General features: G+C 44.9%; 1 protein-coding gene across 1 annotated transcript; it reads left to right on the top strand.

Annotated features, from left to right (window-relative positions):
- Positions 1-1236: 1236 nt before the first annotated feature.
- On the top strand, positions 1237-10071 carry LOC133241264 (pregnancy-associated glycoprotein 1-like). Its single transcript, XM_061406529.1, has 10 exons — positions 1237-1398; positions 2479-2629; positions 3618-3735; positions 3834-3952; positions 5149-5342; positions 5966-5971; positions 6287-6397; positions 7909-8050; positions 8137-8235; positions 9922-10071. Exons 1-10 carry the CDS (start codon positions 1346-1348, stop codon positions 10069-10071), a joined length of 1143 nt encoding a protein of 380 aa, XP_061262513.1. The 5' UTR covers positions 1237-1345.
- The last annotated feature ends 3160 nt before the right edge of the window (positions 10072-13231 follow it).

The raw sequence follows: 13231 nt of genomic DNA, 5'->3' as shown, positions 1-13231 counted from the left end.
GTCTTTACTTTGGCTACCACAGCTGTTTTGTCTTTTTTGATTGGGAAGACATTTCAAAATTATTTTTTTGTATGTTTGGTTTGGCAGACAAAATTTTTCATGGCATAGACCCTATGGGGAAATTATATCAGAAATATATCCATTTATCTTCAGCACTTAAATTCATTGGTTTGTATGTCCCTGATGATCTTTCTTTATAAGTAGAAAGGAAACACACATGTTCAGTATGCATTCAGTCTCTTTGTAAATCAACCAACATGAATTAAATTCCTTTCTGTTCACACTGCTCTCCCAACTCTAGGCCAGAAATAAAAACTTGCAGAGACTGAAGGCTGATTCCAGCACATCGCTGTGGAGATTTGGTTCCTACTGTTTTTTCAGGAAAAAAAAATTAGTTGCTAACACTAAAATCAGTAGATTGTACATAAATATCCCGACTTCTGACTTCTCTTGAAAGCATGGCCAACTGGCCTGCTTTCCAGCATGGTTGAAGTGTAGGAAAGGCTGCTCCCAGTGGTAAGGCCTGTGCTGCCCAGGGCCCAACATGGCAACCTAGTCCTAGTATCATTTCTTTTGCCTCCTGGGGCCAAGAGTTTGTGAGAGCTAGACTGCTAGCACTCTTAAGATAAAGACTAGTTTTGTCTTGATCAACTTTGACTTTGAAGCCTTTAACCCAGAACCAAGCACACACTTCTTCCTTGTATGTTTTTGGATGATATAAAATATATTGTGGATATGACATTTCTTCCAATACTGAAACCATGCAATTGAAGTACTGCTCTGCCCTAAATCTTTGACGCAGACTGGCATCATAGGTGCCCCTGATGTCTGCCATTAGACCCACTAACTAAAGCCAGTTGTATGTCCCTGGGCTGTCCCTGAAGTCTTCACTTTGCCATTTGACAACTTATCTTCCTAGCAATCTCCTCTCCAACAAAGACAGCAATGCATATCTCACAAAGTGGCTAGGAAGATGACATGAAACCAAGAATGTCGAGCATGGCCCCTAGTATCCATTTTCATGATGTTCTTAGCAGTTTTTCCTCCAAGTAGTCAAGGTTCTCCATCTTTGTAGATGTCCATGAAGATCAGTTTGATTTTCCAGCCCAGCTTCAAGAAAGAGATTACAGTTCAATTCTCTGTATTCTGAGAAGCTTCAAAGTCCACTCGCCAAGGACACTGATGGAGGTAAAGATTTTATCTTGAGATTTGTGTTTTTTCAGATCTTTTAGTGGCCTAAAGGGGAAAAGAAGGCATGTCAGAGCATATATAACTAGGGGCTTCCAGTCACCACTACATGCTAAGAACCTGAACTTCCCTGAGTACTTGGAGCCAGGAAAGAAGTATGAAGTGGCTTGTGCTCCTTGGGCTGCTGACCTCCTCAGAGTGCATAGTCATGTAAGTATGGGGACTGTAATCCACATCATATTCCTTTCTCGAATTTTTCTTTTCATCTGATTATTCTTCCACCCATCAGGTTTAAAAGGGAATGGAATATATCCCTACAGTCTTAATGTTCAACTCTTACTTATTGTTAAGTAACTTGCTATAGGAACTGTGGATCCCAAGGGTCTTGGTGTAGATTTGCATGGTTGCACAACTCTTGGGGTCCAGTCATCTCATGCTCTACTGAAAATAGAACTCCTTGCAATTGTTCAGTGCACAGTCTATGCAGAATTAGGTGTGGTCCTGTGGAATAGCACTTTTCTATATTTTATTCAACATGTCTTCTTTTTTCCCTGGATACTTCAGTGTGTATATGTCTATGTCTGCATCTCTGTATCACTGTCATTTATCTCTCCATCTCTTTGGAAGTCTCTGTGAGTGTATTTCTCTCTGTGCGGTTTTCTTTTAATTTTTCATTTGACTCATCCTTCCTTCTCGAGCCTCTAAATTTTCCTAAATTGTTCCCTATCTCCTTGATTCTTCTTTGAAGTATCAATTCTCTTTCAACTTGGAGATAGATACACTGTTTTATATACACTGTTTCATATCTGACAAGCAGTGTGACCCAAGCCAATTCAGAAACCTCTTGCATTTCAAACTGCTCCATTGTAAAAGAGGATAAGAGTCCCCCTTCTACCTCCTTCCCTGAGCTTCTACGAGAAGGACACATGGGATGGCAACAGCAATGCTAATGGCTGTCATTGTTAAGACTTCTTATTTCTCATGTACCTTATATCCATCACTTCACTTATCCCCAGAATATTCTATTTGGAGGGTTTGAATTGTTGCATTATACCATTTTACCGAGGGGGAGACTGAGACCCCACATGGTCATATGGCTTACCCAAAATTGCAGAAAAGAACCTGTATTCAAACCTATGTCTTTACCATAGTATATGCATAAAATTCTGATAATAAGGTGACTCATAAAAATGATTGGAAAATACACAGGGCCATTACAATGACAATATACCTTAACACTGACAGCTAATTGTAGCTTCTTTGTTTTCTTTGTCAAATGCTCAATGAAAGAATACCTCTAACAAAAGTGAAGACCATGAGAAAAACCCTCAGTGAAAAAAACATGCTGAACAATTTCCTGAAGGAACAGGCTTACAGACTGTCCCAGATTTCTTCTCGTGGCTCAAATATAACTATTCATCCCCTGAGGAACATCATGGATGTGAGTGTATTGGGGATGGTGCTCCACAGCACCCCCTGGTGCTCTAGCCTAGCACTGGGGCTCATCTGGAGGTGCCAAGTGGGATGTTGAGGTTGGGACTCCTACAGGAGGCAGAAACCCTGGGAAACAGGGACCCCACCCAGAGAAGAAGGAACTCTCATCCTCAACTCTTGGTCTTGGTGACAGGGCCCGGCAATGACCAGGTGGCAGGTAAACATCCATTTCTGGGTCAAAGATGTGTCATTAGTTTGAGGGAGATTGTTCCTTCTGAACTAAGTGAGCCGCTCAGTCACAGATGAAGAGTGAACCATTACTGATCAAAAGGTAGAACCAACCAACTGCTAAGCAATTGTGAATCCCCAGGCAGAAGAATTCAGCTTCCACAGATGCAAGAACCACAGCAGTAAAAAGTTACTGAACCTGTATTCCATGTAAGGCCATAAGAATCTAACACTGCGGTTACTGTATTTAGATTTTAAAAACGGGCTTATTTTGTCTTCAAGAATGCCCATGACAGCCTGAGAGATAGGCAAAGAGTAAATACATGTCATGAAAGGGTCATCTGTGTGATGTTGATTGGATATCATCTGAGTTTAGAGAGAGTGGCTGACGTTGATCAAGAAGGACCTCCTGGAGAAGGGGATACTGAGGCTGGGTTTGAAGAGACTACAGAGATTCTCAAATGAAGGCACCAGGACTCTCCTGGGTGTCCAGTGGTCCTGGATGTTCAGTGGTTATGACTCTGGGCTTCCAATGCAGGAGGTACCACTTCAACACCTGGTCATAGAATCAATATCCTGCATACCATGTAGCACAGAAAAAAATATATATATATATCAAATGCAAGCACCTCTGTGATCAAAGGCTTTGAGCTGCACAGTGATTCAAAAGTAATCCCAAGAGATGTGTGACACCCAGAGGGAGGCAACAGTGTGGGAATAGAGAGTAGCCAGTTCTGCACTAACCCACTCCCTCCTTTTCCCTGTAGATGGTCTATGTGGGCAAAATCACCATTGGAACACCCCCTCAGGAATTCCAGGTTGTCTTTGACACAGGCTCATCTGAGTTGTGGGTGCCCTCCGTCTTTTGCCCCAGTTCAGCCTGTTGTGAGTACAGACACCCTGTACCCGGACCATCCTTCATTTGCCCTGCTGCCCTGTTTCCACCCTTGGCACCTGATGACATTCATCTCTTGTGTCTGCAGCTACTCACATTAGGTTCAGACATCTTGAGTCTTCCACCTTCCGGCCTACCCAAAAGACCTTCAGCATCACCTATGGATCTGGGAGCACGAAGGGATTTCTTGCTTATGACACCGTTCGGGTAACGTGTAAACAGAAGCTGAGTCAGGACTGGCTATGAAGTGACCACTGCTTTCAAAACAGATGCAGGACCATCTGGAAGGACCCTTCCTAGCCTAACTCCCATAGATATTGGCCATCTTACCCACAGGATCCTGTCCCTGGGGAGGCAGTGCCCATGGTGACACACGAGCAAACAGATTAGCTAACCCAGAGAGTGACTTGAGGTGTGGACGTGCAGCTCCTCTGCCCATGAGCAGTTCAAAGTTCATTTTGCTGTGATCGAGAAGAGAGGGGAAAAAGCACCCACTTTCATATTCTGAGTCACTGTTCCAAGCACTTTAAGGTAATAACTGGTTTAATCCTGCAACAACCCCACACAGCAGGTGGTCTTATTAGCTCATGAGACATATGAGGAAACTGAGGTGCAGACAGCAAGGGTCTTGTTGAGGTCACACATGTGGTAAGAGGTGGAGCTAGGCTGGCTTTTCAGGATTGAAGTTGCTGTGGGGTGTTTGGGACAGGACAAAACTGATCTGGGGACCCTGGGGGCAGTCAAAGGATCAGGTATCCAGAGTAGGAAATTGGAGGCCTCAGATGTCAGGGGGCCTGATAAATGAGTTCTCACTCTAGGGGACCCTTGAGAATCTAATAAACCTATGGCCTGCCTCCTCGAAAGTACTTGAGTAGTTCCCCTCTCTCTCTTTCTCTCTCATACATACTCACACAAATACACACATATCCCCAAAAGTGGATTCCCCAGGCAGTAATTTCATAGAACCCTGCAAGCAAGATTGTGTTTTCAGCTTCTGTCTTCCTGGACAGATCCAGAATCCACAGTACCTTGCAGAGAATGTAGTTCATTCCCGTCATTAGTTCATAGTGATGCCAAAGAGAAGGCTACCTTGCTCTCAACTCATTTTGTCCACAAGGTGGCACCAATCGGTCCAGGCCTGACTTGGTTGCCACACCTGTACAGAAGCCATGAGGCCAATTTGATTCACTCAGGTGGTGTTTTTCCGAGGGGAAGATGTTTTAAAATTCACAGCCTCTCTCAAATGGAACCCAAATTCCCCTCCCAGGTAGGTCTAACCGTCTATGGACCACCAAAGACAGAGCCCAGCCTGAATTCTCTGAGGATCTAATGGCAATGCACCCCAGCCCAGTCCTAGCCCCACTTCACATATCTGTAAGTGGGAACACTCTTCTCTCCCACAGATTGGGGACCTTCTAAGTACTGATCAGGAATTCGGACTAAGCATGGAAGAACACGGGTTTGAGGATCTACCTTTTGATGGCGTCTTGGGCTTGAACTACCCTGACATGTCCTTCATAACAACCATCCCCATCTTTGACAACCTCAAGAATCAAGGTGCCTTTTCTGAGCCTGTTTTTGCCTTCTACTTGGGCAAGTAAGTCTGAGATGGACAATCCTTTTCTCCAAATTAGCTGTAACATGCTTTCAGTTCCATGAAAATTATAGAACACTTGATAAAGAAGTATCCTGAGAGATAATCTAACCCAGGATAACTATGGCCCCAGGGCCCTACCTGGATTCACCACTGGCTTTTATGAATAAATTTTTATTGGAATACAACCCTGCTCCTGAGCTCAAGATCAGTAACTTGGTATAGGGGGGTGATTGAGGGGGATGGCTAATGGAAGGCAACAGGAAAACTGTTGGAGGTTAAGGCTATAGGATTTGCTTATGAATTTGATAAGGAAGGAAGGAGAAGGATGGTGGATATTTTTCCTTCCTCATTAGCATTTCACTGGGAGCCCAGGACCAGCTACCCAATTTGCAGGAGCCAGTGAAAAATGAAAGTGTGGGACACAAAACAAAAGTGTGGGACCCCTTGTTCAAGAAATATTAAGCATTTCAAGACAGGAAGAGCAGAGGTGGGGTCCCTTATGAGTGTGGGGCTGTTTGGACAGTAGAGTTCACAGGCCAACAGAGCCAACTCTGGGTGACATGAACCCACACACTTAGCACTTCCAGGCCTTGATTTTCCTGAAAAATAACAAGCTGGACAAGGGGAAAGTAAAAATGCTTCAGCACCCTGTCCTTTGAGGATATCTGAACATTCATGTAATAGGAGGTCCAGGGCCTCTTCAGAAGACATAGTGGGTGGAGCCCAGCCAGATGATTCAGCTTCTAACCTCCTCTGTGCCACTCATTAGCCAGTAACCGACCTCAATCTGGATCTCAATCACTCCTAGCCTCTATTTCTGCATCTGTAAATTGGGACCTTATTGGGTAGACAAGGCCTTGATGGGTAGACAAGCACAGCTCTCAGACAGTGCCATCGTTACTGTCCTCCAAGGATCAAGCCCCCTCTTCTCTCTACACATGCAGGGCGAAGGGCAGTGTGGTGATGTTTGGTGGGGTGGACCACCGCTACTACAAGGGAGAGCTCAACTGGGTACCATTGATCCACGCAGGTGACTGGAGTGTACACATGGACCGGTAAGCCTCTCCCTCTGAGGGTCAGCCCAAGTGATGCTCCCACTACTGTACATGGACACAGGCAGACACACACAAATGCGTTCTAAGACAGTCACACATACATATACACTGCCCACAGCAACACAGACGGACACACAGACACATGGAAACACAGAAGCAGACACATATAAACATACACAGAGACACATAAAAATATGCATAGCTAGTCAGAGACACACACAGAGACACATACAAACACATATACATATATATAGATACACAAACAACCCATGGGTTCATAATCCCCAGGCCTTCTGACCAGGGCTCTGACCAGGGTTTTAAAAGGGTCCAGAGAGGTCTGTGCAGCTGGGAGAGGGCTGAACCCACTGCCCTATGAGGCATGGAGCATGGTTAGAGGACTCTACAGTTTGGTGTACAGAGGATCAGGGAGAATTTCACTAGCCTGGAGAGAGTTATAAGATGATCAACTGTCCAGGGCTACCTGGGACCAAGGAAGTTCTCAGTACAGATAAATGTCTGTTTAAAAACAGGGAAAGTCCTGAGCAAATGGGGAAAACTGGTCTCCTTAGGGAGCAGCTACCCAGCAGTGGAGAGAGGTTGGCTGCAGTCTTAAGACGTGAAAGCAACTAATTAAAAAGACACCCCACATACCTGGGAACACAGTGGGGCAGGGCCTATAACAGAGAATTAGGAAGGTGGGATCCAGGACTGACCTGAGGACAAGAGGCATACTTGATAGGATTCTGTGTGATACCCTCAAACAAAAGCTGACCTGTCCTTTGGAGTTTCTGTGGGCTAGTCATGTATTTCCTGGCCAGGTTCTCAGCGTCTGAGCTGGTTGTAGGAGCAGTGCTGGGAGACACCCTTTCCCAGAGGAGTTCCTCTCTCCCCCTATTATGAGATTCTGCTGCCACTGTGAATCTCCATCTTCACTCTGTGGTTGACCCGTTATTTGTTCCCCACCAGATACAGCTCTCTGGATGGTTCTCATTCATTATTTTTACAGTCTTCATTCACTCATTCAACACAGAAACATTGTGCATCCACTGTGTGCCAGGCACTTTAGGGATGCAATGAGAATAAAACTTGCCCTCACATCTAAGAAGGCAGATGTACAAGAAATGACTCACCCACATAGTGAACTGTCATTTTGGTACATGCTAGACATGAGGAAGGGTCTACAGAAAGTGACCAAGACAGGAGACTGATAAACACTGGGAGAAATACTTCCCTGAAAACAATACAATTAAGCTGGAATCTGGAAGATGAGAAGAAATTTGCTAGTCAAAGGGCAAGGAGACCTTCTAGGAAGGAAGACCAATTTGTGTCAAGGTGCAAAAGATCCTGGTGTATTCAAGTACTGCATTCGAGGATGTCAAGAAAGGTGCTGTGTCGAGAGCAAAGGAAAAGAAGGCAAGAGACAAAGGGCTGTTTAGGAGACAGTCAGGAAGGGGGCAGCTCTGGGGAGACTCAGAGTGACCTTGATGCCCGCTTTTTCCACTGTCTCTCAGCATCTCCATGAAAAGAAAGGTTATTGCTTGTTCTGGTGGCTGCGAGGCCCTTGTGGACACTGGAACATCACTGATCCTTGGCCCAAGAAGACTGGTCAATAACATCCAGAAGCTCATCGGTGCCACGCCACAGGGTTCCGAGGTAAAGGGTCATGCCCCAGGGTCACTCCCTGTCTCCACACAAACAAGGATCTCCAGGGCCAACCTCTCTCTCTCTCTCTCCAACAGCACTACATTTCATGTTTTGCTGTCTATACCCTGCCCTCTATTATCTTCACCATCAACGGCATCAACTACCCAGTGCCAGCTCGAGCCTACATCCACAAGGTGAGGGGACAACCCTGAGGGGTGATTCAAAAATAGGAACTTGCAGGAACCCTTGGGCTGCTGCTGGGAGGAGGGCGCCCTCTGCAGGCCATGTCACACCATTGCAGATGCTGCTGAGCCCCTGAGCCCCTGTGGCTGGGCCAGAGCCTGTCACAAGATGAAGCAGTTGAAAGTAAAGGGCCGTCTGGGACATTGATCATCCTTAAATAAATGTGGAGATGCCACACCATGCTGGCATGGTGGGAGTCACAAGGAGAGGGGAATACTCAGGTCCTCGGTCCTCAAAGAGCTTCAGTTCAATCTGAACCCTCAGATCAATGAACACGGAAAGTCAGCTCTAGCAGTCCCTGAAATAGGCCATGTGACAGTGAGAATGGCTGGGACAGTCCCAGTGTGACGTCCCACCATAGGGATTAACAGTGTCCTTTCCCTTCTGGAAGTTTTCCTGGTTTGGATGATAAATTACATTATCACCCTAGTGCCATCTTCCCCTTGCTCTGGCCAGGTGCCCTCTTTGTAAGTTGGGGTACCCTACCCCTCTGTGGGAGGTTGGATGCTAAGGTGTTAAAGGGTGCACAGTGACTGCTCAGACCTGGCACAGGGTGGAGGCTTCATGTCAGCGCCCTATGGGAGTTGAGAGCTGGCTGATGGGCTCAAAGAAGGCTTTGAGGAAGAGAGCAAATTTCAGGCATTCTAAAACCACAAACTCATGGAGCTATACGGAGGGTTGCTTGGTTCTAGGCAAAACTGCCCTGGATTCCATGCAAATGGCATTCCAAGGCGCTCTGCATTGGGGCACTGGGGACTTACTAGGGGTGATGAGGGCTACGACTGACTGGTGGGGATGAGGAACCAGACTAAGTTACCCAACCAAGCCTGGACTGGCTAAAGAGGGTGAGTGTGAGCCAAAGGAGGCTTCCCAGAGTTCCTGAGTTAAGTCTTCAAGAACGTGTTGTGGGCACTGCTCTATTTAAGATGGATAACCAACAACGAGTTACTGTGTAGCACGGGGAGCTCCGCTCAGTTATATGACAGCCTGAATGGGAGGGGTATCTTTGGGACCAGGATACACCAATACATACGGTTGAGTCCTTTTACTGTCCACCTGAAACTCAGCTAAACTCCAATACAAAATAAAGTTTTTTTAATAAAGTATGGATTGTGGGGATGCAGGAAGAGAACCGGCATTCTCTACAGAGAAAACAAGGAGCAGGAGTCAAAAGGGAAAAAACAGGGAGTGAGGAGAACTATGGACATGCTCGTTCTTTTCTAAAAATTATATTGAAGTGTGGCTGATCCTCAGTTTTGCCTTAAGTTCTGCTGCACAGCAATGTGACTCAGTTATACACATAAAAATATATATATTCTTTTTCTTATTCATTTTCATGTGGTTTATCACTGAATATTGAATATAGTTCCTTACGCTCTACAGTAGGACTTTGATGTTTATCATTCCTCTGTTTCCCCAATTCCCAGTCCTCCCCTCCCCCACAGCCTTCCTCATGGCAACCTCATGTCTTGGTCCTTTTTGGTTTTGGATGAACTCTCATATCCCCTGAAGCTGAGAAAACCCCTTGATACTTACCGAAAGAGGGAAATAAAGTGAAGAATTGTGCTGGGTCTGGATATCGGGGGAGTCACAGGTAAGAGCTCAGGCTGACTGGTGTGTGTCTCTGACTCCCCCAGGATTCTAGAGGCCACTGCTATCCCACCTTTAAAGAGAACACAGTGAGTACATCCACAGAGACCTGGATCCTGGGTGACGTCTTCCTGAGGCTGTATTTCTCAGTTTTTGATAGAGGAAATGACAGGATTGGCCTGGCACAGGCAGTGTAAATGCTTGGAGTGGTTCAGGAATCAGTAAGGCCGCTCCTAACACACACTCACTCACACTTTGAGCACTCCTGCCCAGGATGCTGGTGAACTGTATTTGGTGGTCTGCACACCCTATTCTCAGGAAAGAATAAAGGGTTTCACTCTTAATGGTGCTGAAACAAATGGGTGCCTCTGTTTGAGTCTGGAAGGTGTACAATGATCGGGAAGGATCTAGAACAAAGTCTGAATCACATTTGAGAGGAGACCACTCCAACTGGATTTACAGAAAGTGGAGACTCATTGAAATGATTCTGGGAATCCAGGACACAAGAATCAGAGCAAATACAAAAGTCTCAGTGACTGGAACCAAGAAATCGGAAGTCATCAGTTTTCTCTTTCTCATCCTCACTCTTTCCCTTCCTTCTTCTTTGAAGGTCTTAGCTTGACAAATTTCTTCCTTAAGGCTTCTACACCTAATATGGGAGTTAGCTACCTGCCTTGTGTTTTATATCCCGAAGGCATCTCCTAGTAAGGAAAGAAGCTTGGAGCCATCAGAGTTCAAGGGTGTTCTCTGAATGACCCACCTCAGTTCACATTTACAGCCCTAGATCAGCCATCCTGGCAGGGCCAGGGGTCCTATGATTGACTTTACATGGTCATTGGCCTGACCCAGCAGCACATATGATTGCAGTTTCCTCCAGCACTACATGACTGAAGCTGGGGAGGTGCAGCCCCAGGGATAGCGACTGACAGATGGTCTAAGCCATGGAAGAATTTGTGATGACCCACCAACTCCACCACCTCCTCAATCAGAGGAATTATAAGGGATAATTAAATAGACTCTTTTCATATAATCTCAGATGAACTTATCACTGGGCTTCTCCTCCAGGGCAGTTTGGGTGAGGTACTTCATGCAGAGCTAGTTCCCTTTTGTTCCCAAACCCCAGTCACCAGCTCTCTGCTACATATGCCTGCTCTGTCCTTTCCTGTCCTACTTAAGTGGTGGCCTCAGTGGATCCCTGAGCCATCACCCTCCTCCAGGGCCCAGAATGCCCCTTCCTTGGCCTCCAATGCTTCTGGGGAGAATGAAATGCTTGTATCAGGAACCCAGGGTACACAGAGCCTTCAGCCTCTCAGAGCTTCCTCCTGGGGTGGAGCTACAAACTATTTGCTTGGAGCTGCTATGGTTAGGCACTTTTGCAGTGAAAGCATCCATTCTTTCCACCTGGAGGCCCTCAGTAGATGCCTCAGCTGAGACAGGGGTCAGAGATTGATTTCCTTTCTATTGACTGGTTTGATCTCCTCGTTGTATAAGGGACTCTCAAGAATCTTGTCAAGCACCACAGTTCAAAAGCTTCATTTTTTTGCATTCACCCTTTCTTATGGTCCAGATCACACATCTGTACATGATTGCTGGAAAAATCATAGCTTTGACACTACAGACCTCTGTAGCAAAGTGAGTCTCTGCTTTTTAATACACTGTGCAGGTTTTTCATAGCCTTTCTTCCTGCCAAGGAGCAAGTGTCTTTTTTTTATATATAAATTTATTTTGTGGCTGCAGTGAAGGTATGTAGTGCTTTTGGAGCCCAAGAAAATAAAATCTGCCACTGTTTCCACTTTTCCATCATCTATATGCCATGAAGTGGTGGGACTGAATGCCATGAATGTTGAGTGTCTGTCTGTGAATAGTTTTTTGAATGTTGAGTTTTTTTCATCTCCTCTCCTCATCGAGAGGCTCTTTAGTTCTTTTTTGCTTTCTGCCATTAGGGTGTGTCATCTTCATATCTGTGGATGTTGATATTTTTCCCAGCAATCTTGATTGCATCTTGGGATTTATGCAAGTATATTGAATGATGTATCCTTTCAGGAGACAGGTAAGGAGATCTGGTACTTGAATTTCCTTAAGAATTTTCCACAGTTAGTTGTGGTCCACACAGTGAAAGGCTTTAGCATAGTCAGTGAAGCAGATGTAGATGTTTTTCTGGAATTCCCTTGCTTTCTCTATGATCCAATGTATGTTGACAATTTGATCTCTGGCTCCTCAAACCAGTTTGTACATCTGGAAGTTCTAAGTTCACGTACTGTTGAAGCTTAGCTTGAAGGATTTTAAGCATTACCTTGCTAGAAAGTGAGATGAGCACTATTGAATGATAAGTTGAACATTCTTTGGAATTGCCTTTCTTTGGATTGGAATGAAAACTGACCTTTTCCAGCACTGTGGCCACTGCTGAGTTTTCCAAATGTGCTGACATATTCAATGCAGCACTTTTATAGCACCTTCGTTAGGATTTTTAAACAGCTCAGCTGAAATTTCATCCCCTCCACTCGCTTTGTTTGTGGTGATGCTTCCTAAAGCCCACTTTACTTCATACTCCAGTATATCTGACTTTACATGAGTGACCCCAGCATCATTCCTATCCCGGTCATTATGACCATTTTTGTATAGTTCTTCTGTGCATTCTTGCTGCCTCTTCTTAATCTCATCTGCTTTTGTTTGTCTTTGATTTTTCTGTCCTTTATTGTGCCCATATTTTCATAAAGTGTCCCTATGGGATCTCCAATTTTCCTGAAGAGATCTATACTCTTTACAATTCTATTATTTCCTTTACTTCTTACACTGTTCCCTTATGATGACTTTCTTATCTCTCCTTGCTATTCTCTAGTAATCTGCCTTCTACTAGGTATATCTTTACCTTTCTCCTTTGCCTTTCACTTCTCTTATTTTTCTCAGCTGTTTTTAAGGCCTCCTCAGGCAACCACTTTGTCTTCTTGCATTTCTTTTTCTTAGGGATGGTTTTGGTGACCACCTCCCATACAATGTTACAAACCTCCATCCATAGTTCTTCAGGCTACCAGAACTAATCCCTTGAATCTATTTTTCATCTCCACTATATAATCATAAGGGATTTGATTTGATTTAGGTCATAGCTGAATGTTCTAGTGGTTTTCCTTACTTTCTTCAATTTAAACGTGAATATTGTTTGCTCCTGCCTAAGCATTGCTTCCAGATCACAACCCACCATTCCCAGTGGGTGTGGAGCAAAAACACACAATTTGAGGACTGTTACCCTGGGTTTGTGCTTGGCTTTTCACATGCTTAGCTGTGTGACCTTGATCAAGTCCCTTAACCTCAGTTTCCTCATCTGGAAAATGGGCACCATGATGATAATTCCAACTTGTA

Source organism: Bos javanicus, chromosome 29, assembly GCF_032452875.1.
Source record: "Bos javanicus breed banteng chromosome 29, ARS-OSU_banteng_1.0, whole genome shotgun sequence".
Classification (NCBI taxonomy): domain Eukaryota; kingdom Metazoa; phylum Chordata; class Mammalia; order Artiodactyla; family Bovidae; genus Bos; species Bos javanicus.
This window is presented reverse-complemented; position numbering and strand designations above follow the sequence as displayed.